Source organism: Scyliorhinus canicula, chromosome 6 (assembly GCF_902713615.1).
Source record: "Scyliorhinus canicula chromosome 6, sScyCan1.1, whole genome shotgun sequence".
Lineage (NCBI taxonomy): Eukaryota > Metazoa > Chordata > Chondrichthyes > Carcharhiniformes > Scyliorhinidae > Scyliorhinus > Scyliorhinus canicula.
In genome coordinates this window covers 206,396,927-206,424,211 of record NC_052151.1, presented here as the reverse complement: position 1 = coordinate 206,424,211, position 27,285 = coordinate 206,396,927, and the positions used below count along the sequence as shown (strand labels likewise).

The following is a 27,285-nucleotide window of genomic DNA, read 5'->3' as shown; positions in this document are numbered from 1 at the left end:
GCATTGCGGGGCTCCGGTATTGAGGACTATTGTGGAGGAGGTGTTGGTGTTCATTCTTACTGATTGTGGTCCGTTGGTCAGAAAATCGAGGATCCAGTTGCAGAGCGGAGAGCCAAGTCCTAGGTTTTGGAGCTTTGATATGAGCTTGGCTGGGATTATGGTATTGAAGGCGGAGCTGTAATCAATAAATAGGAGTCTGATGTAGGAGTCCTTGTTTTCAAGATGCTCTAGAGATGAGTGTAGGGCCAGGGAAATGGCGTCTGATGTGGACCGGTTGCGACAGTATGCGAATTGAAGTGGGTCAATGCGTTCCAGGAGTATGGAGGTGATGCGCTTCATAATCAGCCTCTCGAAGCACTTCATTACGACTGAAGTCAGGGCCACCGGACGGTAGTCATTGAGGCACGTTGCCTGGTTCTTCTTTGGTACTGGTATGATGGTGGTCTTCTTGAAGCAGGTGGGGACCTCGGAGTGGAGTAGGGACAGGTTAAAGATGTCTGTGAATACCTCTGCCAGCTGGTCCACGCAGGCTCTGAGTGCACGACCAGGGATCCCGTCCGGGCCCATCGCCTTCCACGGGTTCACTTTCAGGAAGGCCGATCTGACTTCGGAAGCTGTGATGGTGGGTATGGGTGAATTATGGGCTGCTGGGGCACTCGACGGCAGCTTGTTGGTTACCTGCTCGAACCGAGCATAGAATGCATTGAGTTCATTGGGGAGGGGTGCGCTGCTGCCAGAGATGCTGCTCGGCTTTGTTTTGTAGTCCGTTATGTTATTTAGTCCTTTGCCACAACCGCCGAGAGTCTGTCTGTGACTCTAGCTTGGTTTGATATTCTCTCTTGGCATTTCGGATGGCTTTGCGGAGGTTCTTGTATAGGTCAGGGTCGTCTGCCTTAAACGCATCAGATCTGTCCTTCAGTACGGAGTCAATCTCGCGGTAGAGCCATGGTTTCCTGTTGAAGTCTCGGAACATTTGTATGGATCTGTCCTTCTGAATAACTGGTACTATGGGTGTGGCCCATCTACCATTCACAAGTTCCAAGACTCCAGTCCTCCCTAGTCGTTCCAAGTCAGCCTCTACTTTTGGCCTGATAGTGCAGGCGCACTGATCTTGCCTTCAAGCATTTTGCGTGGCTCCCTTCATCTTCCATTAAAATGTGATGACTTTCATGCTTCCCTGTCTTCCATCAAACACAACATTGTGTTTCTTCAGACTTTTTGCGAGGCCTCATTCTGCATTAATCATCAGGCTGACTTCAGCCCAATTTAGTTGAATCTTTCGTAACCATGTTCAACTGATCAATGCTTGATAATAGCCCTTCATTATGTTTAAAGACAAATCCATTACATTGCACAGCTACGTCAGTGGGGCCCTTCAGTGGAACCACTTCACCAGTGCATGTCTTCAGCACTATTCATGAAGATGGCAAGGGATTGGGTCTGAGATTTTCCTTGGTAGACTATCGCTGGCATCAGCGAGACTGCTGCCCCAGTGTTAACCTCCATGCTTACTGGCTGTCCTTCCAGCAGTGGAGTGACATGTACTATTCGTAGCACAGGCAATGGCTAGCACATTCAGTAATAATTTATCTTCAGACTGCGAGTTGCTTCGTTTCTTTGTTGCATGGCATGATCACTTCTTCATTTGTTCTACTTACATGATGTTTCGATTTGTTCTGTATTATTATTTTTGCTCACTGCTTGCTTTTTCTTCCAGCAGGCATGCTTGATGTGTCCTCTTTTGCCAGATTCTGCATTCCAATATCCTTGCACCAGCATCCCACAGCTTTATGTCCTGGCTTTGCACATGGTGAAAATGTGGAGTGATGACGCTCCTATGCTGAGCATTTTGACTATTTTGCAGAAGGAAACAAAGTAGCAGAAAATATTACGGTGTCCACATTCCTATCGAGGACCAAGGGATCGATTCAGAAGGGGAAAATAGAGTGCAAGACTAAATTGCTGAAAACATAAAAAACGGACTGTAAATGTTTTGTGTGTATAAATTGTAAACATTTCATAGTGTATAGCTATGCAAAGAGGAAACGATCCATGAAAATAAATATAGGTCCCTTATAGTCAGAAACAGAGGAATTTATAGAGCAGAATAAAGAAATGGCTGGCCAACTAAATACATACTTTGTTTCTGTCTTCACAAAGGAGGTCACAAATAAGATAACAAGAATGTTTGGGAACACAGTGAGGAGGAGGAACTGAAGGAGATCAGTATTAGTGGAAAAATAGTTTTGGGAAAATTTGTGGGATTGAAACCGCTAAATCCCCAGGCCCTGATAATCTACATCCCAGAATACTTAAAGAAGTGACCCGAGAAATAGTGGATGCATTGGTGGTCATCTTCCAAGATTCTGTAAACTCTGGAACAGTGCCTACAGATTGAAAGATAGCTAATTTAACCTCACCATTTAAAATGGGTGGTGTACCAGTAAGCTGGTCATCAGTTATGGGCAGAAATTCAAGATTCCATGATCAAAGATTCTATGGGAATGCACTTGGAAAACAATGGCAGGATTGGACAGAGTCAGCATGGATTTATCTAAAGGAAATCATACTCGACAAATCAACTGGAATTCTTTGAGGATTTAACTGGTAGAGTTGACGAGGGGTAGCCAATGGATGTGGCTTATTTGAACTTTCAGAAGGCTTGACAAAGTCCCACCGAAGAGATTAACATGTGAAATTAAATTGCCTGGGTTAGGGGTAGTGTAATGTGATGGATAGAAAACTAGTTGGCAGACAGGAAACAAAGAGTAGGAATAAACTGGTGTTTTTCCAAAAGGCAGGCAGTGACTAGTGGGGTACTACAGGGATTAATAAGGGGATCAGAGGTTATGGGGAGAAGGCAGGAGAATGGGGATGAGAAACATATCAGCCAAGATTTAATGACAAAGCTGAGTCAAAGGGCCGATTGAACTAATTCTGCTCCAATGGTCTTATGGGATCGGTGCTGGGACCCTAGCTATTCACTATATATTATTAAAGATTTAGATGAGGGTACTAATGCAATATCTCCACATTTTCAGATAACACCAAGTTGGATGGTAGGGTGAGCTGTGAGGAGGCTGCAGAGATCCGTCAGAGTTATTTAGACAAGTTGAGTGAATGGGCACATGAATGGCAGATGCAGTATAATTTGGATAATGAAATGAAATGAAAATCGCTTATTGTCACGAATAGGCTTCAATGAAGTTACTGTGAAAAGCCCCTAGTTGCCACATTCCGGCGCCTGTTCGGGGAGGCTGGTACGGGAATTGAACCGTGCAGCTGGCCTGCCTTGGTCTGCGTTAAAAGCCAGCGATTTAGCCCAGTGTGCTAAACCAGCCTCTGTGCTAAACCAGGATAAAGGTGAGGTTATCCACTTTGTAGCAGAAAGGTAAAGACAGATTATCTGAATTGCCAGAAATTAGAAGGGGAGATTGTGCAACAAGACCTGGGTGGCCTTGTACACCTGTCTATGAAGATAAGTATGCAGGTGCAGCAGGCAGTAAAGCCGACAAATGGTATGTTGGCCTTCCATCGCGAGCTGATTCGAGTACAGGAGCTGGAATGTCTTCCTACAATTAAACTGGGCCTTGGTAAGGCCACACCTGGAATATGGTGTGCAGTTTTGGCTTCCTTTTCTGAGGAAGGACACTCTTGCTCGAGAAGGAATGCAGCAAAGGTTTACCAGACTGTTTACTGAGATAGCAGAATCGATTATGATGAGAGATTGAGTCGGTTAGCATTGTATTCGCTGGAGTTCAGGAGAATGAGGAGGGATCTCACAGAAACATATGAAAGTCGGTCAGGACTAGACAGGATAGATGCAAGAAGGATGTTGTCGATGGCAGGGGTGTCCAGAACCTGGGGGGTCACAGTCTGAGGAAATGGCGTTGATAGTTTAGGACAGAGATGAGGAGAAATTTCATCACCCGGAGAGGGGTCAGCCTTTGGAATTCACTACTACAGAAAGTAATGGAGGCCAAAACATTTTATGATTTCAAGAAGCAGTTATATCCAGCACTTGGGGTGAAGGGAGTTAAAGTATGTGGAGGTGGGGGTAGGGAGATCAGGCCATTGAGTTTGATGATCAGCGATAATCACAATGAACAGTGGAGCATGCTCAAAGGACTGAATGGCCCCCGCACCCCGCGCCTAATTTCTATGTTACTTGTCGACTGACATCCCACAGCCTAAGGACCAGTTAGAAAAATAACAGGATTCAGAGTAAAAGCATAGATTCATTGAAACCCAGCAGAGGTCGTCATTCAGTCCATCGGGTTTGCCCCGACCCTCTGAAAGAGCACCCGACCTAGGTCCACTCGCCCGCCCTGTCGCCATAACCCCAACTAACCTTTGGACACAATGGGGCAATTTAGAATGGCCAATTCATCTAACCTGCACATCTTTGGAGTATTGGGGGGAAACCGGAGGATACCCACGCAAACACGGGAGAAAGTGCCAACTCCAGACAGACATTCACCCAAGGTGGAAATTGAACCCAGGTCCCTGGCACTAAAACGCAGCAGTGCTAACCACTGTGCCACAGTTTTCTTTTAAATTATATTGTCATTTCATAGAATTTACAGTGCAGAAGGAGGCCATTTAGCCCATCGTCTGCCCCGGCTCTTGGAAAGAGCACCCTACCCAAGGTTAACACCTTCACCCTATCCCCATAACCCAGTAACCCCACCCAACACTAAGGGCAATTTTGGACACTAAGGGCAATTTATCATGGCCAATCCACCTAACCTGCACATCTTTGGACTGTGGGAGGAAACCGGAGCACCCGGAGGAAACCCACGCACACACGGGGAGGATGTGCAGACTCCGCACAGACAGTGACCCAAGCCGGAATCGAACCTGGGACCTTGGAGCTGTGAAGCGATTGTGCTATCCACAATGCTACCGTGCAGCCCTCAATGGATAATATTATTGGATGGATAATCCAGTCATGGATAATAACGGACAGTGTTTTGTTATTAAAATAGTGCCCAAAATATATTAATGGCAAAATACTGCAGATACTGGACATTTGAAAACAAAACCAGAAAATTCAGCAAAATCTGAGCAGGTCTGACAGCATCTGAGGAGAGAAAATAGTTAACATTTCAAATCTATTGGAGAAGATGCTCTGTATAAATTATACAGATTCAAAAAGTTAATTCTGTTTCTCTTTCCACAGATGCTGCCAGACATGCTCAGTTTTTGCAGCAAAATATATCGTCAGATATTCAGTTATTCTAAACACAATTTGACAATAGTCTGGTACTTACTTCAGTTTCTGTATTCTACAATCCGGGTTCCCCAATGCCAGAGATAGTAGTTTCACTCCTGAATCTCCCAGATTATTGTGACTCAGGTCCAAATCCGTCAGCGACTGGTTTATACTGTGAGTGGAGGCGAGATCCTCAGCACAAGAACCCGAGAGAGTATTATGATCCAGCCTGGGAATTGAGAGGGAAAAATAATAGGAAACAGGGTAAATCAACAGTTTTCAAGAACACCATTATTGACAATATAAATGTAGTGAAACAGTCATAAAACACCAACTCCATATGTACAGAAGGAAAATACCATTGATGCTGGAATATAAGTAGAATAAGTACAGAATGCTCAGCAGGTCAGGCAGTATTCTGAAGACAGGAACAGATAACTATTTATGTTCAATGAGCTTCATTAGAACTGGGAAGAAGCAGTGAATTAACAGGTTTGATGACACAGGGAGACAGGTCAGGGGAGGATGGGCCATGAAAAATAAAGAAATGGAAATACGAGGGCGATTATATGGTAAAAGGACAATGGGCAAGTGGAAGCACAGGATCTCCATGTCCTTACACTGAATCACTGTAGAGGGACACGTGATGGTCAATGGCTAAGGAATGGAGTTTGTGGGGGGTCTGAAGATAATGGCTGATTTTATAGGAAGCTACTAAGTCCTAACATCAGAATTGGAAGCGGTTGTTATGGCTGTGTGGGCAGAATGAACTGCCAGAGCTGGTCAATTAAGGCTGAATGGATAGGTGGAGGAGGGAGTGCGTGATTGGTCTGGGGAGGTGCAAATGCCTGCTCAGAAGCCTGGGCAGGGGAAGCCTTTGTCAGACACTCCTTGTGTCATCTTTAAAAGGAGGTAGCATCATTTGCAAATGCAGCAGCACTGGAGGGAGCAGAGAATGAACAAAGACCTGAAATGGTCGAAAGTAGATAAAGAGTAGATCCCCCCCACACCCCCTCCCCCTATTCACACAGGCTTCTCTGGAGGATCTATTCCAAGCTGCTTGGGTTCAAAGGGAGGTGCCCACAGGACTTGGAGATGATCTGCAAGTAAATCCCAGAACGTTTGAATGGAGATTGCCAAGGAGGTGAGCAGACCTGGTAAACATGGTTGCAGTGTCGCCAAGGATAAATGTTCTCATGTGTTCTGACACATATGTGACGAAAAATGAAGTGAAATTGATTGAACTTTCATTGCCAACCAGCCACTGGCAAACCCCATCGCAACAGAATTGGTTGTCGAGAGAAATGTCAGCCTTGCTATGAGGGCCCCAGTCACTCAGAATTGACTCCTGCACTATCGCAACTGTGTTGATGCATGCAGGGGACCTCCATATGCAGACAGGATGGACAGTTAGGCTCTCAGCAGCATAGGCTAGTGTGTATGCGATGCGCTCGTAGAAAAGCAAACGTCAGGGAATGGGTCAAGAAATGTGGCACCATTGACCTTGCCGTCCCGAAGCCTATGAAACATGAAGCATTCCATGTAGGAGATCCTGAAGAAGGACAGAGAATCCCTGAAAGGGAGATGGAACTGAAAATGACGTTTGGTCACAGGAGAGCCCCTGGTGACCAGAAAGCTTAAGCCTTGCGTGTCTATTACTGGTCAAAGAGAGTGTTCTGAAGGAAGGGATGGAGTGCGTGTTGCCATCTAAACACTCTTCTCTCTCCCATAAAATCAAAGGTTGCAGTGACTGTGGGATAGCCGTCCATCTCGGAGCAGAAAGGCAATCCCAAGATTGCCAAGGAGATGAATAGACGTGACGTCCATGGTTTGTGTGGAGAAAGGATAAGTTGTTCTGGTCAGGTGAGTCCAGCACACAATGTTAAACGTCTAGCCTTATGTGTGACGAAGGGATCACAGGATATCAAGGAATAAGCAAGACATTGTCGACATTCAGATTTTAATATCGTAATGAGGCACTGGCGCTGGGTAAGTAAACACTGATGGTGAGATGGATTGTGCAGCTGAGAGAATGAGTGGCTAATGCATGAACACTGGAAAGCTTGTCATGAACAAAAAAGATAGTGCTCGTGTGTCCATCACTGGTCATATAGAGCGGTCTGATGGAAGTGTTGGATGTGTAGTGCCCTCGAATTTCTCCTTCCTCTTTTACAAACCGAGGGCTGCTGTGACCGGGGACAGCTGTCAACCTCGGAAGCAGGAATGACCTCAGAAAGAAACTTAGAGACTGCACTGCCACATTACTCTCCCTCCATTTTCACCAGTGTAAATACCATCATCTCGCTGGGTAGTCGCACACTATTAGCAAACGGTTCACAATCTGGGGTGCACAGCACAGAGATCCCAAACAGCTGATGGGGGCAGCAAAATCTGAGGATCCTGAGGACTGAGGAGGATAGGGCAATGCCTAGCTTCAGGTTGGTAACCTGTCACCAGAGTCATCAACAAAGCAGCACATGCTGAAGTTGGATGAAACGATTATAGATTTTTTCCCCCCACCAAAGGACAGGAGTGTATCAGACTTTGACAAATTCATACACAGGATAAGGATATTACCCATTGCTAATTGCCCTGGAGAAGGTACTGGTGAGCTACGTTCTAGAACTGCTGCACTCCAAATGCTGTTAGGGAGGGAGTTCCAGGATTTTGACCCTGTGACAGTGAAGGTGTGTGACGTGGAGGGGAATTTACAGGTTGTGCTGTTCCCATGTGTCAGCTGCCCTTGTTGTTCTAGATAGTAATGGCTGTGGGTTTGGAATGTGCTCTTTGTGTGGTATTATGAAAAATTGGTCTTAATTCATTAAATGGAATTGAAAACTGGAATTGAATTTAAATTTCAACTATGAATTCATGTCATCAGGACATTCACTTGAGCCTCCGGGTTACTAGTCCAGTGACATTACCACTGTGACACTGTCTCCCCTTCATCCAGCATTAATTCGTAAATCCAAATGGGGAGCCTGAAAAGGTTGGAATTTCTTCAATACATAGACATTGCGGCAGTTTACTGGGAACCTAGCACAGACAAAAAAGATCCATTTGCAGTGGTCACAGACCTATTTGTACATTGAGCGACTGAAAATCTTTCCTGTTGGGTGAAGTTTGCTTGCTTTCCCTGTGGGAGCCTGGATGGCCTTGTGCATATAATGGTTGCAGTAAGAAGTCTTACAACACCAGGTTAAAGTCCAACAGGTTTGTTTCAAACACGAGCTTTCGGAGCACGGCTCCTTCTTCAGGTGAATGGAAAGGCTTGTTCCAGAAATGTTTATATAGACACAGTCAGAGATGCCCCGGAATGCGAGCACCTGCAGGCAATCAAATCATCAAAGATGCAGAGAGAGAGGTAACTCCAGGTTAAAGAGGTGTGAATTGTCCCAAGCCAGTTCAGTCGGTAGGCCTCTGCAAGTCCAGGCTTGTTGGTGGGGGCCGAATGTAATGCGACATGAATCCCAGATCCCGGTTGAGTCCGCATTCATGCGTGCGGAACTTAGCTATAAGTTTTTGCTCAGCAATTTTGCGTTGTCGCGTCTCCTGAAGGCCTCCTTGTAGAATGCTGACCCGGAGATCAGAGGCTGAATGTCCTTGACTGCTGAAGTGTTCCCCAACTGGAAGGGAACAGTCCTGCCTGTTGATAGTCGCACGATGCCCGTTTATTCGTTGTCGCAGTGTCTGCATGGTCTCGCCAATGTACCACGCTTCGGGACATCCTTTCCTGCAGCGTATGAGGTAGACTACATTGGTCGAGTCGCACGAGTATGCGCCGCGTACCTGGTGGGTGGTGTTTCCACGTGTAATGGTGGTGTCCATGTCGATGATCTGGCATGTCTTGCAGAGATTACCCTGGCAGGGTTTTGTGGTGTTGTGGTTGCTGTTCTGAAGGCTGGGTAATTTGCTGCAAACAATGGTTTGTTTGAGGTTGCGCGGTTGTTTGAAGGCCAGTAGTGGGGGTGTGGGGATGACCTTGGCAAGATGTCCATCCTCGCTGATGATGTGTTGGAGGCTGCGAAGAAGATGTCGTAGTTTCTCCGCCCCAGGAAAGTACTGGACGACGAAGGGTACTCTGTCAGTGGTGTCCCGTGTTTGTCTTCTGAGGAGGTCGGTGCGGTTTTTTGCTGTGGCGCGGTGGAACTGTCGATCAATGAGTCGAGCGCCATATCCCGTTCGTACGAGGGCATCTTTCAGCATCTGTAGGTGTCTGTTGCGCTCCTCCTTGTCTGAGCAGATCCTGTGTATACGGAGGGCTTGTCCATAGGGGATGGCTTCTTTAATGTGTTTCGGGTGAAAGCTGGAGAAGTGGAGCATCGTGAGATTATCTGTGGGCTTGCGGTAAAGCGAGGTGCTGAGGTGACCGTCCTTGATGGAGACGAGTGTGTCCAAGAATGGAACTGAATTTGGAGAATAGTCCATGGTGAGTTTGATGGTGGGATGGAACTTATTGATGTCATCGAGTAGTCGTTTCAGTGATGTCTCGCCGTGGGTCCAGAGGAAAAAAATGTCATCGATGTATCTGGTGTATAGCATCGGTTGAAAGTCCTGTGTGGTGAGGAAGTCCTGTTCAAACTTGTGCATGAAGATGTTGGCATATTGAGGTGCAAATTTGGTCCCCATGGCTGTTCCGTGCGTCTGGATGAAGAATTTGTTGTCGAAGGTGAAGACGTTGTGGTCTAGAATGAAACGGATGAGTTGCAGAATTGCGTCTGGAGATTGGCAGTTGTCGGTGTTGAGGACTGAGGCTGTTGCAGCAATGCCGTCGTCATGGGGGATGCTGGTGTAGAGTGCCGAGACATCCATTGTGACGAGGAATGTTCCTGGTTCAACTGGTCCATGGGTGCTGAGTTTCTGTAGGAAGTCCGTCGTGTCGCGACAGAAGCTGGGTGTACCTTGTACGATGGGTTTCAAGATGCCCTCGATGTGGCCAGAGAGGTTCTCACACAGGGTCCCATTGCCTGAAACGATAGGACGGCCTGGTGTGTTGGCCTTGTGTATTTTCGGGAGGCAGTAGAGATCTCCAATGCGGGGATTACGTGGGATGAGAGCACGTAGGGTGTTCTGAAGGTCTGGATCTAAGGTCTTGATCAGTCTGCTGAGTTGGCGGATGTGTTCCTTGGTTGGATCTGCGGGTAACTGCCTGTAGTGTTCCTGGTTGTCGAGTTGTCGGTATACTTCTTTGCAGTAGTCTGTTCTGTTCAGTATGACGGTGGCCCCTCCTTTGTCTGCTGGTTTGATGACGATGTTGCGGTTGGTCTTGAGAGTGCGGATGGCGTTGCGTTGTGCTTGGGTGACGTTTGAGGCTGCCTTGTGATTGCGAGTGATGAATCTGGCATTGACACGACTTCTGACGGCTTGAGCATACATGTCGAGTCTAGGGCAGCGGCCTTCCGGAGGGGTCCAATTTGACTCTTTCCTTTTCGGTTGCTGCACTGCAGATCTCGCGGTCTGCTGTTCCGGTTCATTGGTCGTGTCCCTGGGTTCGCCGAGTTCGCCCAGCGAACCCAGGGACACGACCAATGAACCGGAACAGCAGACCGCGAGATCTGCAGTGCAGCAACCGAAAAGGAAAGAGTCAAATTGGACCCCTCCGGAAGGCCGCTGCCCTAGACTCGACATGTATGCTCAAGCCGTCAGAAGTCGTGTCAATGCCAGATTCATCACTCGCAATCACAAGGCAGCCTCAAACGTCACCCAAGCACAACGCAACGCCATCCGCACTCTCAAGACCAACCGCAACATCGTCATCAAACCAGCAGACAAAGGAGGGGCCACCGTCATACTGAACAGAACAGACTACTGCAAAGAAGTATACCGACAACTCGACAACCAGGAACACTACAGGCAGTTACCCGCAGATTCAACCAAGGAACACATCCGCCTACTCAGCAGACTGATCAAGACCTTAGATCCAGACCTTCAGAACACCCTACGTGCTCTCATCCCACGTAATCCCCGCATTGGAGATCTCTACTGCCTCCCGAAAATACACAAGGCCAACACACCAGGCCGTCCTATCGTTTCAGGCAATGGGACCCTGTGTGAGAACCTCTCTGGCCACATCGAGGGCATCTTGAAACCCATCGTACAAGGTACACCCAGCTTCTGTCGCGACACGACGGACTTCCTACAGAAACTCAGCACCCATGGACCAGTTGAACCAGGAACATTCCTCGTCACAATGGATGTCTCGGCACTCTACACCAGCATCCCCCATGACGACGGCATTGCTGCAACAGCCTCAGTCCTCAACACCGACAACTGCCAATCTCCAGACGCAATTCTGCAACTCATCCGTTTCATTCTAGACCACAACGTCTTCACCTTCGACAACAAATTCTTCATCCAGACGCACGGAACAGCCATGGGGACCAAATTTGCACCTCAATATGCCAACATCTTCATGCACAAGTTTGAACAGGACTTCCTCACCACACAGGACTTTCAACCGATGCTATACACCAGATACATCGATGACATTTTTTTCCTTTGGACCCACGGCGAGACATCACTGAAACGACTACACGATGACATCAATAAGTTCCATCCCACCATCAAACTCACCATGGACTATTCTCCAAATTCAGTTCCATTCTTGGACACACTCGTCTCCATCAAGGACGGTCACCTCAGCACCTCGCTTTACCGCAAGCCCACAGATAATCTCACGATGCTCCACTTCTCCAGCTTTCACCCGAAACACATTAAAGAAGCCATCCCCTATGGACAAGCCCTCCGTATACACAGGATCTGCTCAGACAAGGAGGAGCGCAACAGACACCTACAGATGCTGAAAGATGCCCTCGTACGAACGGGATATGGCGCTCGACTCATTGATCGACAGTTCCACCGCGCCACAGCAAAAAACCGCACCGACCTCCTCAGAAGACAAACACGGGACACCACTGACAGAGTACCCTTCGTCGTCCAGTACTTTCCTGGGGCGGAGAAACTACGACATCTTCTTCGCAGCCTCCAACACATCATCAGCGAGGATGGACATCTTGCCAAGGTCATCCCCACACCCCCACTACTGGCCTTCAAACAACCGCGCAACCTCAAACAAACCATTGTTTGCAGCAAATTACCCAGCCTTCAGAACAGCAACCACAACACCACAAAACCCTGCCAGGGTAATCTCTGCAAGACATGCCAGATCATCGACATGGACACCACCATTACACGTGGAAACACCACCCACCAGGTACGCGACGCATACTCGTGCGACTCGACCAATGTAGTCTACCTCATACGCTGCAGGAAAGGATGTCCCGAAGCGTGGTACATTGGCGAGACCATGCAGACACTGCGACAACGAATAAACGGGCATCGTGCGACTATCAACAGGCAGGACTGTTCCCTTCCAGTTGGGGAACACTTCAGCAGTCAAGGACATTCAGCCTCTGATCTCCGGGTCAGCATTCTACAAGGAGGCCTTCAGGAGACGCGACAACGCAAAATTGCTGAGCAAAAACTTATAGCTAAGTTCCGCACGCATGAATGCGGACTCAACCGGGATCTGGGATTCATGTCGCATTACATTCGGCCCCCACCAACAAGCCTGGACTTGCAGAGGCCTACCGACTGAACTGGCTTGGGACAATTCACACCTCTTTAACCTGGAGTTACCTCTCTCTCTGCATCTTTGATGATTTGATTGCCTGCAGGTGCTCGCATTCCGGGGCATCTCTGACTGTGTCTATATAAACATTTCTGGAACAAGCCTTTCCATTCACCTGAAGAAGGAGCCGTGCTCCGAAAGCTCGTGTTTGAAACAAACCTGTTGGACTTTAACCTGGTGTTGTAAGACTTCTTACTGTGCTCACCCCAGTCCAACGCCGGCATCTCCACATCATATAATGGTTGACATTCTTCAACTGAAGGAATCCAACGGTGGCCCCGATACCCTAAGATCAGAGTTAATGTTCCTGCATCAGATGGTCCTCTTGAAGATAGCACTGATGACCATCTTGATGCAGTGAAGAGTAACAGACTGGGAGATTCCACAGATATCGCCAGGACATCTTTGGAATGTTCAAAGACAGAGTGAATAAGGGCCATAGCAAATAGCTGCGCTGCCCTTTCCAGTCTAACTCACTGCCCCTTTATTCCGCCCATAGAAGTGCCATGATGGTGAGGCTATTCAACCAGAGTGCCGCCACTATGCCAGCCAGATCTGTCTTTGTTCGAAACTGATACTGAATATGGTCATTGTCTAGCATTCGTGGGGTGCAAATTTTATTTGCCAGTTTTAAGGACAAGCTTTAATATTGTCCAGGTCCTGCTGCCTTTGCACTTGGACTGCTTTAGTATCTGAAGAGTCACGAATGCTGCTGAACACTGTGCAATCATCAACGAACATCCCCAATTCAGAGCTCATGATGGAAGGAAAGCCACGGATGGATTAACGAAAGATGGTTGGGTCAAGGGCACAATGCCGAGTTACACCTGCAAAGCGATCCTGGGACTCCTGGCGTCCAACAACCACATGTTCCTTTGTGGTCGGTACAGCTCTAAAAAGGAGAGTTTTCCCCGACTCCAATTGGCTACAGTTTTGCCAGTCCTCCTCGATGGATCTGTCAAATGCAGCCTTGATGTCCAGGACTGGCACTCTCATCTCACCTGCAGAATTCAGCTCTCTTATCCATGTTTCAACAAATGCCATTATTAGCGTAGGAGCCACTTGCCCTGAACCGAGTGCGAAGATTATTATTCTCAACACGCTTCTGTAACACCTTCTATCACTTTGAAGATGATTGAGAGAAGGCTGTTGAGCTGGTAATTTGTCATACTGATATACTTGGGCAGTTTTCCACATTGGGTTGATGCAGTATTGTAGCTGTACTGGAACATGGTTATGTGCACAGAGAGATCTGTTCAATACTTTTTCAGTACTACTGATGGTATGTTGTCAGGTCCACAGCCTTTGCAGTATCCAGTGCATTGAGCCATTTCTTGTTGTCATGTGGAGTGATTCAAATTGACTGAACATTGGCATTTGCCATGCGAGGACCTCAGGAGGAGACAAAGAATAGTCATCCTGGTTAGCATTGCTGCCTCACGGCATCAAGGTCCCAGGTTTGATCCCGGCTCTGGGTCACTGTCCGTGTGGAGTTTGCACATTCTCCCTGTGTCTGCATGAGTGTCATCCCCACAACCCAAAGATGTGCAGGGTAGGTGGATTGGGCATGCTAAATTGCCCCTTAATTGGAAAAAATGAATTGGGTACCCTTAAATTTAAAATAAAAGAATAATCATCCACCTGACACTGGTGGAAAATGTTTACAAATATTTCAGCCATGTCGTATGTACTATTGTGCTGGGTTCCTCCATCACTGAAGATCGGGATATTAGTGGAGGCATCTCAGAATTGTTTACATGCCCACCACTATTCATAAATGGAATCGGCAGTACTGTGGAACTCTGATCTGACCTGTTGGTTCATTTAGAATATAAAGATCATGGTGCAGAACGAGGCCACTAAGGCAATAATGTCTGCACCAGCCAAAAAAAAGAGGAAAAAGAACCTAGCCTCTCTGTGTACATGGTCCAAGCCAGTCCGGGTTGACTCCTGCACAGCCACGGCTGAGTGGCTACATGAAGGAGTCATCCTTCTGGAGACATGATGGACAGTCAGGCTGCCACCAGCAGAGGTTAGTATGTGCGTCTTAGATGGGTGGATAAAAGTGGAAATGTATTTGCTTTTAGGAGAACATACAACATCAGGGGGAAACAAAAAAGGCTAGTTTAACGAGGAAATGGGGAGCCCACATCAAGTAAAATACGAAACCAAGTTTTAAGTTACAGAAAAAGGTACGTACACTACCCAGTAAATCCCTACCTGGTTCCTGCTGAAGCAGACATTATATACATGGGTGAGTTGAGATACCCCACTCCAGCGGGGGAGCTCGTGAGCATGGAGAAGAGAAGCGTTCCCACCCCATAGATTTCATGTGAGGTATTACTGGTAGCAGTGCCTATTATTCCATCCTTATGCCCATGAAAGCGGAGGTCATGAAGCTGGGAGACCTGAAGGTAGGGCAGGCAATCACTGATGGTGGGATGGACTGTAGAGCTGGGAAAAGGAGTAGCTTATAGAATGGACATAGAAGAGTCTCTGATGATCTCAAAACACAAATCCTGTGTGTCCCTCACTGGTCACATTGAGTACGTCTAAAGGATGTGTCAGATTGCCTCTCATCATTCTTATCACTTACAAGTAAGACTGCTCTGACTGGGAAACAGCCGTCTGCCTCTGAGAAACTGAGGAGGAGTGGGCTGAGGGAGGGAAACTTCAGGAGATGCACAATCACATTATTCCCCGCACCTACACAAAGCAAAATGTACACTTCAACTGACATCCCATATACTGAAGAGCAGTTAGAAAAGTAACAAGATTTAGAACAAAAACAGCTTTCTTTTAAATTGACAACATTATCATTGGTATGGAATAATGGACAGTGGTTTATTTATTTAAAAAGTGCTCAAAATATATCAAGCAAAATATTACAGATGCGGGAACCACAAAATAAAAACAGAATTTGCTGGAAAAATTCAGCAAGTCTGATAGCATCGGTAGAGAGAGAAACACAGTCAATAGGCGTGATCCAACAGCCACACTGCTCCGGAAAAGCAGCTCGCAGCGGCACAGCATGACCAATAAAAGCCGGGAGGTTCAGTTCCGGGATTTACCCGGCTCTCAACTCCTCGCAAGATCCAACACGATTTTGCAAGACGTTGCGCTCTAAATCTGCCCATTGTGTGTGTGTGTGTGGTTGGGGGGGGGGGGGGGGGGGGGGGGGGGGGGGGAAGAGATATCTTTTTGGCAAATCTGCATATTAGAGCAAGAATGTAGGTCTCACTCAAAAATTCAGATTTCTGAGGCTTTGGGATTCATCCCCTTTGCCTCGGAGACCTCAACACTGGTCCCCACAAAGGGAACCAGACGGAAAGGCACTCGTGGGGGTCTCACAGGAGATCGGAGGCCCCCAGATGTATGCCATTTGGGCAGGGTGATGCCCTGGCACTGCTGGTGCTACCTTGGCACCCTGGCTCTGCACCTGGGTGCCAGTCTGGCACTCCCATGGCATCCCGATCTCTCAATATACTGGGGAGTTCCAGCGAGTTCTTGGCCGTGTTCATCTCGGAGGCCCCTTACTCAAGTCTCGTTGAATGACCATGTTTTTCTCGGTGCTGAGAGAGCCGGGGGGGGGGGGGGGCTAAGCGCTCTCACTATGGGACTTTGTTCCCATTCAGTTGAATCAAGCCCAACGTTTCACATCCAGAGGAAGAAGCTCCGAAGAAATCATTGGGACTCGAAACGTTAATTCTATTTCTCGCTCCACAGATGCTGCCAGACCTGCAGTTTTTCCGTGTCTGCTGATAATATACTATTAGACATTTGAGTTATTATAAACACAATCTCACACAGTCCGGCACTTACTTCAGCTTCTGTATTTTACAGTCTGGGTTCCTCAGAGCCACAGATTGTACTTGCACTCCTGAATCTCCCAGAGTATTAGAACTCAGTTCCAAATCCATTAGTGGCTGATTTGTACTGTCTGTTAAATTGAGCTCCTCAGCACTTGAACTTGTGAGTTTGTTACGACACAGACTGGGGATCAGAGAGACAAATATGACAGAAATTAGGGTAAATTCAAGAGCACCATTATTGGCAATAGTAATGTACACTGACATTAAAGAAATGCAACCTCCACTTATATCGAAGGAATATACTATTGATGCTCTACATCTGGACCGTAAGTAGAATACACACAAAATACTCATGTTAGGTAGTATCTGTGAAGACAGGAACAGCTAACCGAGTGGGGTGGGGAGAGAGAGAGAGCGAGAGAGAGTGGGGTGGGGGAGAGAGAGAGGGAGAGAGAGGGAGAAAAAGAAAGATAAAGGAGATGATATGGGGCAATTGTCCATTCAGGGAGCCCGGGTAAGGGATGCAAGAGATAAATGTCCAAATGTGTTCCTATATGTGTGATGCAGGATGAAAGGGAAATTGGTTCAGTTTCATCCCCACCGAGTTACGTCCAATATCCAGGCAGAAGCATTTGCTATAAGAGGCATATCAGTCTCTGTGGAGGGTCTCGATCAGAGTTCACTCCTGCACTGCCAAAACTGTGTGGATAAATGCAGGAGGCCTCTATATGGAGACATGATAGACAGTCAGGTTGTCACCAACACATGTTAGTGTGTGTCTGATGGGTGAGTAACAATGGGAATTCAAGTGCTTGCAGAACAGAGTAAACAATGTCAGGGAATGAGTCAAGTAATGTGGCAGCATTGACCTTGCCGTCTTTATGGCAATGAAATATGAAGCACTGCCACTGGGAGACCTTGAAGCAGGAGAGACAATTCCTGAAAGAGAGATGGCTCTGAAACTGAGTAAGAGTGGTGTTTGTCTCTCTCTCTCTCTTTCCATCACTATCTCTCTCTCTCTCTAACAGATCCGGGGCTGTTGTCACAGGGGAACAACCATCCACCTCTGAAAACCAGTGTGCACGGCCACATTATTCCCTCTTAGGGTCGACAGAAAAACCTGTGGGTCTCACATCCCATTATCGATAGTAAATGCAATTTTTCATATTAATAATATGACTGACACTAATAATAATAGGCAATGTTTCTTTATTATACTAATAATATTGCACATCATATATTATTGGACTTCCACATAAGAGCATCATATATTATAAACATAATTTCTCATTGTCTGGTACTTACTTCAGTTTCTGTATTTTACAGTCAGGATCCCTCAGCACCACAGACAGTAGTTTCACTCCCGAATCTCCCAGTTTGTTATCACCCAGATCTAGCTCCAACAGTGACCGGTTTGTACTGAGAGCGGAGGTGAGATCCTCAGCACAAGAATGAGCGAGAGCATTGTGATAGAGACTGGGGATCAGAGAGAGAAGAAAATAACAGGAATCAGAGTACATCACAGTGTTCTGAAGATCACCACTAATGACAATAGAAATGTACAGCCAAAATATTCAAGAAACAAAACTTCCATGTGTATAGAAGGAAATTCTATTGATGCTGTAAATAGAAAGTTTGGAATCCCTACAGTGCAGAAGGAAGCCATTTGTAACATCAAGACTGCACCGAAAGACCACCCTGCACAGATCCAATCCCTGCCCTCTCCCTGTAGCCTGGATTAAGGGGTAATTTAGCATGGCTAATCCACCTAACATGCACATCTTTGGACTGTGGTAGAAAAACCAGGGACCCGGAGGAAACCCACGCAGACATGGGGAGAAAGTGCAAACTCCTCACAGACAGTCACCCGAGGTCGGAATTGAACCCAGGTCCCTGGCGCTGTGAGGCAGCAATGTTAACAACTGTGCCACCTGGAATATAAGTAGAATAAGCACAAAATACTCAGCAGGTCAGGCAGTATCTGTGAACACAGAAACAACTAACAATTCAAGGTCAATGAGCTTTCATTATAATTGGGAAGTAGTAGTGAATTAACAGGATTTAAGACACAGGGAAACAGATGGCAGAGGGAGGATGGGTCGAGGAAAAGAATGAACAAAGTTGAAATGGAGGCGTCATTAAATAAGAAAGGGATGATCTTATCCTGAGACACTGTGGAAGGGCATGGGAAGGTCAATGGCTCAGGAATGGAGATTGTGTCGATGAAAATAATGGCTGTGATTTTATCAGAAGCTGTGAAGTCCAACATGGGGATTGGAAGCAGGCGTAGTGAATGTGTGGGCATAGTTTACTGCCAGAATTGGATAATTAAGGTCGACTGGCAACATGGGAGTTTGGGGGGTTGGTGGAGTTAATGAGGGGTGATTATCTACTCATGGAGCCCAGGCAGGGAAAGACCTAATTCAGGTAATTCTTGCATCATCTTTAAAGGGAGGCAACATTACTTGCAAATGCAACAGCTCTGGAGGGACTGGAGAGCGAGTAAAGACCTGAAATGGCAGAAGGTAGATCATGGGTAGCCCCTCAATTTGCCTCCCTAGAAGTTTGCCTCCAGGCTGCTCGGGTTTGAGGGTGATCCTACTCCCTCAGGACAGGAGGAGGAGATCAGAATACCAAACCCAGAAAATCTGTTCGGAAATTGTTAAGGAGGTCAACAGACTAGGGGCATATGTTTGTCGTATCGCCCGAGAATAAATGTCCGAATATGTTCTGGTATATATGTGGCGAAGGATGAAAGTAAAGGTGGTATAAAGTTAATTCACACCCGCCATTACTAATGCCCAGGCAACAGCATTGGCTGTCAGAGGAATGTCAGCCTCTCTATGGAGGGTCCGGTCAGTCAGGATTGACTTATGCACTGTCGAATTTATGCAAGAGACATCTCAATGGAGACATGGCAGACAGTCAGGCTGTCAAATGTGTGGCTAGCGTGCATCTTTGATGGGTGAATAACAATGGAAATTATAAGCTTGCAGAAAAGATCAGTCAAGAAGTGTGGCAGCATTGAGCTTGCCATCCTTATGTGACTGAAATATGAAGCATTGCAGCTGGGAGACCGTGAAGCAGGACGGACAATCCCCGAAAGGGCGGTGGCTCTGAAACAGAGAACAAGTGGATTAATGAGTTAATGGATGGTCACCGGAGAGCCTATGGTGAGCAAAAGGTATATTGCTCCTGTGTCCATCACTGGTCAAAGAGAGTAGCCCAAAGGCAATGTTGCAATGTGCATTGCCCTCTGAACACTTCTCTATGTGAAAAATCAAGGGCTGCTGTAGCCGCAGGATAGTCAGCCACAGCGGAGGAAAAGGAAAAACCTCGATTGTCAAAGAAGCGAATAGAGGTGAGGCATGTGGTTGTTGTGTGGTAAAAGGAAGAATGTCCTGATGTGTTCAGGCTGGTTGTGTGCAGAACATAATGTTAAACCTTTAGTCTTCTGTGTGACTATGGGAACACAGGATATCAAGAATAAGCCCAGGCATTGGGATGTCCGGATCTTGATATCCTAATGAAGCACTGGCACTGGAGGCTGGGTGAGTCAACACCAATGATGAGATGGGTTGTGCAGCTGAGAGTGAGAGTGGCCAAACAGATGATCACTGGAGAGCTTGTAGTGAACACAAAACATAGTGCTTGTGCGCATATCACTGGTCACCGAGATTAGTCTGAAGGTAGTGTTGGAAATTGCAATGCCCTCAAATTGCTCTTCATTCTTTTGTAAACTGAGAGATGCTGTGACTGGGAGACAGTCACAACCACTGAAGCAGGAGGAATCTCGGAACGAACCTTCAAGACTGCACGGTCACATTATTCCCCCTCCCTTTCCACCTCAAGAAGGTATTGACGGGCTGCATTCAACTACTGCAGTCCTGTGGGCTCCAGGATTTTGACACAGCATCCCTCGCACAAAGAACAGTGAAAATCTGGAACTCAGCAGGGCTCAGTTCCAGTTATCTGCCAGTCGCACTGTGGAGTGGGAGCGGACTGTGAGTTACAGAAAAGATAAGCTAAAATCAAGAACGGCAAAACATATATTGCAAAGCTGACAGCTTCTTTCATCTAAAGTATACTTATGTAAAAGAAAATCAGCAGCTGGCTATCAAAATGTTATATATTTACTGCTCTCTTCATCGCCACACCGCCACTCTGGATCCGCCACACTCCTGGTGCCCCCTTCCCCTGCTGTCAGAGCCACACTCCCAGATACCAGTCCCACGTTTTTTCCTTTCTCAGGCTCCTGCAGTGCATACTGTTTAAAACACGCAGCAGGCCACAGCACACTTCCAAGATTCCAAAGCTACACCAAGGTTGGGAACCACTGACATAAAGTAAGTATGAAGGATGTCTTTTAGTTTCTCTCATCATTCTGCTCTCTGACAAATCTCTGAGCGGGGAATGGGGGTGCAGGGTCACATTATTCCACCACCCACAGGAGGCAAAATATACTCTTGGACTGACATCCCATAACCTGGGGACCAGTTAGAAAAATAACGAGATTCAGAGTAAAAGCAGTTCTCTTTTAAATTATATTATCATTAACACTTATAATAATGAACAATGTTTTGTTATTGAAACAGTGCTCAAAAGATGTCAAAAGGAAAATACTGCAGATGTTGGAAATCTGAAATAAAAATAGAATTTACTGTAAGAACCCAGAAAGCCTGACGGCATCTGCGGAGAAAGAAAACAGAGTGAACATTTCGAGTCTGTATGAAGATGCTCTGTCGAAGAGTCAGACGGACTTGAAATGTTAACTCGGTTTCTGCTAGATCTGTTTCGTTTATCCAACAATTTCTGCTCAAAATACATTGTTAGCTACTCAGTTATTATAAATACAACTTTGCAGAGTCTGGTACTTACTTCAGTTTCTGTATTTTACAATCCGGGTTCCGCAGTGCCACAGACAGTAGTTTAACTCCTGAATCTCCCAGATTATTGTGACTCAGGTCCAAATCTGTCAGTGACTGGTTGATATCAATTATATCACTAATGTGAGTGGAGGCGAGATGCTCAGCACAGGAATCTGTGAGAGAGTTATTATCTAGCCTGGGAATCAGAGAGAGAAAAATAACAGGAATCTGGATAAATTAACAGCATTTCCAAGAACACCATTATTGACTATGGCTGGAGTTTTCTGGCCATTCATACCAGCGGAATTCTCTGGTCCTGCCTGCAGCGGACATCCCTCGTATGCGTTTCCTGACAATGTAGGGTGACTCCAATGAGAATTGCCACTGACAATGGCAAGAGCAAAGAATCTCGGCGCCAGCCAACGGCTGCTTCCCGCCGCTGAGAAACACACCAGAGGATCCCGCCCAATGTAAATGTACAGTCAAGACATTCGAGAAACAAAAACTCTACATACATCGAACGAAAATACCATTCATGCTCCAAATATTGAATATAAGTAGAATCAGTACAAAATACTCAGCAGGTCAGGCAGTATCTGTGAAGGCAGAAACAACTGACTGTTAAAGTTTGATGAGCTTTCATTAGAACTGGGCACAAGCAGCGATTTTAGACACAGACAATTGGTGGTGGGAGTATGGGTCATGAAAAGAACAAAATGGAAATGGAGAAATAAATTAAATGATTAATGGGATGATGGTCAAGACAAAAGCACAGGATCTGCATGTCCTTACCCTGAGTCACTGTGAGGGGGCATGGAATGGTCCGTGACTCAGGAATGGAGTTTGTTGTGGAGCCGAAGATAATGGCTGTGATTTTACCGGAAGCTGTGAAGTCCCAACATTGGGATTAGAAGGGGGTGTTGCGACGGTGTGGTCAGACTGTACTGCCAGAATTGGATCATTAGGTTGACTGGCAATGTGGAGGTCTGGAGTGTGGGGTCAGGTGATGGTGAGGGACAACCATTCACTCAGAGAACCCTGGCAGGAGAATTTCTCATTCAGGCAACGCATGCATTATCTTAAAAGGGAGGCTGCAGTGCTTGTAAATGCAGCAGCTCTGGAGGGACCCATGAGTGAACAGAGACCTGAAATGGCTGACTGAAAATCAAGTGTAGCCCCCCCCCCCCCCCCCCCCCCCCCCCCCCGATTCACACATGCTTCCCTGGAAAATCTGTTCTCGGCCGCTCTGGCACAAAGGAAGGTCCTCTTCCCTCAGGACAGGAGGAGGAGGTCAGCATGTAAATCCTCGAAAATCTGGATGGAAATTGCTTTTTGAACGTGGCTGCAGCGTGGCCTAAGGATAACTGTCCTAATGTGTTCTGACATATATATGAAGGATGAAAATTAAATTGATGTTTCAGTCCCAGCCATCCACTGGCAATGCCCAGGAGCAGTATTGGCTGTTAGAAGTATGTCAGCCTCTCTGTGGAGGGTCTCAGTCAGTCAGAGTGGGCTCTTGCACTGCTGCACGTGTATCAATGCATACAGAAGACCACCTTGTGTAGCCAATGTGGACATTCAGGCTGTCACTGGTATAGACTCATGTTTGTCTGTGAAGGGCAAGTTGTTGCTAAATTTGCAAATGATACAAAGGCATGTAGAGAGACAAGTAGTGTTGAGGAAGCGGGGAGGTTGCAGAAGGACAGGCTCGGAGAGTGGGCAAAGGAGTGGCAGGTGGAAAAAAGTGTGAGATTATGCATTTTGGCAGGAATCATAGAGGCATAGACTATTTTCTAAATGGGAAACGACTTCGGAAATCTGAAGCACAAAGGGACTTTGGAGTCCTTGTTCAGTATTTTCTTAAAGTTGACATATAGGTTTAGTTCGCAGTTAGGAAGAGGAATGAAGCATTTATTTCAAGAGGGCTAGAATCCCAGGTTCAATTCCCTGCTGGGTCACTGTCTGTGCAGAGTCTGCACCTTCTCCCTGTGTCTGTGTGGGTTTCCTCCGGGTGCTCCGGTTTCTTCCCACAGTCCAAAGACGTGCAGGTTAGGTGGATTGGCCATGATAAATTTCCCTTAGAAACCAAAAAGGTTAGAAGTTATTAGGTTACGGGGATAGGGTGGAAGTGAGGGCTTAAGTGGGCCGGTGCAGACTCGATGGGCCGAATGGCCTCCTTCTACACTGTATGTTCTATGTACAAGGGCAGGGATGTACTTTTAAGGCTTTATAAGGCTCTGATCAGACCCCATTTGGAATATTATAAGCAATTCTGTGCCCAGTATCCAAGGAAGGATATGCTGGTCTTGGAGGGGGTCCAGAGGAGGCTCCCAAGAATGATCCTTGGAATGAAGGGCTTGTCATATGAGGAGCGGCTGACGACTCTGGGCCTCTACTCAATTTAGTTTAAAAGGAAGAGGGGAGGGATCTTATTGAAACTTAAAGAATACTAAGAGGTCTAGGTAGAGTGGATTAAAGCAAATTACTGCAGATGCTGAAATCTGAAAGGAAAGAGAAAATGCTGGAAAATCTCAGCAGGTCTGGCAGAGTCTGTAGGGAGAGAAAAGAGCTAACATTTCGAGTCCGATGACCCTTAGTCAACATCTAGATAGAGTGGATGTGGAGAAGATGCTTCCACTAGTAGGAGAGACTAGAATCCGAGGGCACAGCCTCAGATTAATGGGATAATCCTTTAAAACGGAAATGAGGAGGAATTTCTTCAGCCAGAGGATGGTGAATCTGTGGCTCAACACGGCCCGGCAAACCTGGGGTGTCATTCATGGCATTTCTGATGCGCCTACGCAAGCTGGCCGAGCATTGAGACTCTACGCCATCCCTTCCAGAAGCCAAATCACGGAGTGTCTATCACAGAGATAGATAGTTTCTTGATTAGTAAGGGGATCCGGGATGACAGGGAGAAGGTAAGAGAACGAGGACTAGAAACATAACAGCCACGATCGAATGGCAGAGCAAACTGATTGGGGCGAATGGCCTGATTCTGCTCCTAACTCTTCTGGTCTTATGGGTAACAATGGAAATTGATGTGCTTGTAGGAGAGAGCAAACAAAGTCAGGGGATGGGTCAAGAAGTGTGGCAGCATTGGCCTTGCCGTCCTCATGCCAATTAATTATGAAGCGCTGCAGCAGTGAGACGCTGAAGCAGGATGGACAATCCCTGAAAGGGAGATGGGTCTGAAATATAAATTGTGTGGCCTAATGGATGGACAAAGGAGAGTGCCGGGTGACCAAAAACATTGCGCTCGTGTCCCCAACACTAGTCAAAGAGAGTAGTCTGAAGAAGAGGTTGGAATGTGCATTTCCCTCTTCACACTTCTCTCTCCAAAATCAAGGGCTGCTGTGATTGCGGGATAGCCGTCCATCTCTGAGGAAAAGGGGAAACCCAAGATTGTGAAAGAGGTGAATGGTCGTGAGGTACGTGGTTTAAGTGTGGAAAAATGATGAATTCCCTGATGTTTTGTGGCCAGGTCAGTACAGCACACAATGTTAAACTTATCGCCTCACGTGACCATGGGAGCACAGGATATCAAGGAATAAGCCAAAATATTGGCTACATCCAGATCTTGATGTTCTACTGAGGCACTGTCGTTGGAGGCCGAGTGGGTAAACACTGATGGTAAAGTTTTCACAATCTAAGAAACACAGCGCAGAGATGCCCAAACAGCTGATGGGGGCAGAGGTAGCCGAGGCTACTCACACTCTGAACACTGTGCAGGACAGGACAATGTCAAATTTGAGGCTGATGAGGCAGCATGGCTAGCACTGCTGCCTCACGGCGACAAAGTCCCAGGTTCGATCCCGGCTCTGGTTCACTGTCCATGTGGACTTTGCACATTCCTAATTGGTCCTGAGAAGTTGGTCGTTCGGTAGGGTTCTTAAACTGCTTTAGTCCATGTGGTGTAGGTACACCCACAGTGCTGTTAGGTGTAGCTCCAGGATATTTAAGGAACAGTGAAGGAATGGCAACATCTTTCCAAGTCAGGATGGTGAGTGACTTGGAGGAAAACATCTAGGTGGTGGTGTTCCCATGTCAGTAGCCCTGTCCCTTTAGATGGTAATGGCTGTGGGTTTAGAATGTGCTATTTGTGTGTTTTTATGAAAATATGATCATAATCCTTTAAATCTGGAATTGAGAACTAATTGATTTTAAATTTCAAATCCATCATTTGCATTGGTACAATAAGAACTCATTTCATCAGGACATCTACCAGAGCCTCTGGATTACCAACTCGGCACCGTGAGTCAGCAGTGCTAGTCACTGTGCCACCATGCTGTGACACTGTCTCCCTTTCATCCAGTATCAATTCTTAAATCCAAATGGGTAGCCTGCAAAGGTCAGCCACTTGGTATTTCCTCAATACGTAGACATTGTGACAGCTTCCTGGGAACCAGGCACAGACATGAAGGATATATTTACAGTGGTCGCAGGCCCAGTTGAAGCAGGCCATTACGACCCCAAACTATTGGTGTCAGTACAGAGGTGCAGATTCAACACGGCCGGGCAAACTCTGGGGGAGTCAGTCACGGCATTTCTGATGCGCCTATGCAAGCTGGCCGAGCATTGTGACTCTACACCATCCCTTCCAGAGATGCTGCAAGCAAACTTCATGTTTGGCATAAACAACATGGCAACCCAACGTAGATGGTTGGCAGAACTCTCTTTGGACATGAAAATCTTGGAAGTACCCCTCTCGCATGAAAACACTGAGAAGGGAATCCAGGAATTTCAGGTATCCATGGATATGGAGGAAAATAACATTGGGCGCCCCCATTCTGGAGATTAACGCCCCTCCAAGAGCAGAGCCAACGGGACCCAGTCAATACCCGAGCAATGGCATGGTCAGACCCACTGGCCAAAAGCCACTGCAGCCCAGTGAGACATCACACTTGAGCTCCAGGAGGATGACTTACGACTATGCTGCACCAGTGGTCGCAGGAACTTTGGGGACCGGGAAAGCTAGAACCGTCCACGAGCATGTCACCCTGGTTGGGGGACAAGTCCACCCAGAGCCAGGGCTTTACACTTAGCACAACCAGAGGAGTAACTGCATGAAACAAAACTGCATTATGGCACCAAACATAGCCCCCATTAAGATCATAATCCAGGTAAATGGCCACCCACGAGAGATAGAAATTGAAAGAGAGGTTACTGTCTCAGTCATTAGATAGCAAACATACCAGAAAGTCCATACAAGGATCTCTAACACCTGGACCGAAGGGACACTATGGTACGATTGGCTACCTTTCCCAGAGAACCATTGTCCATCATTGGAACAACAATGACTCCGGTTGCCTAAGGGCAGTGATCAGTTTGTCTGCCACTGGTGGTGGTTCAGGGACCTGACCCATTTTGTTGGGCCATGAATGGCTGCAGAGGCTCCGCCTAGATTGGCAGCAGTTCTTGAAAATGGGTACGGGAGGATTGTACAAGGTCCTGGAATAATACCCAGAAGTTTTCCAAGATGGATTGGGGAAAATAATGGTCAAAATTTACATGGATCCAGAAATGCAACCCAAGTATTTTAGGGCCTGCCCAGTTTCATATGCCCTGCTGTCGAAAGTGGACGATGAGCTTAGCTGACTGAAAATCTTGGGAATTATTCGCCCAGGTCAGTTCACATGGTGGACCGCACCAATACTACAGGTGCTGAAGCTGACGGTGAACAAGGCCTCCAGGCTGGATGAGTACCCAATTCCGTGCGGAGACCTATATGCAAAATTGGATGGAGGTCATTTCTTCTCT

General features: G+C 46.8%; 1 protein-coding gene across 4 annotated transcripts in view; it reads right to left on the bottom strand.

Moving 5' to 3' along the window:
• LOC119967827 (NACHT, LRR and PYD domains-containing protein 3-like) overlaps positions 1–27,285 on the bottom strand; it is a 90,771-nt gene that overhangs the window by 13,846 nt on the left and 49,640 nt on the right. For 3 of the 4 annotated variants that reach the window (XM_038800852.1, XM_038800854.1, XM_038800853.1), the window contains 4 exons: positions 21,536–21,721; positions 17,963–18,133; positions 16,668–16,838; positions 5,274–5,444 (listed from right to left, as the gene is read on the bottom strand). In XM_038800852.1, the coding sequence (XP_038656780.1) occupies positions 5,274–5,444; positions 16,668–16,838; positions 17,963–18,133; positions 21,536–21,721 (699 nt within the window). The remainder of the gene's footprint in view (positions 1–5,273; positions 5,445–16,667; positions 16,839–17,962; positions 18,134–21,535; positions 21,722–27,285) is intronic. The other variant, XM_038800856.1, reaches the window with a different exon arrangement.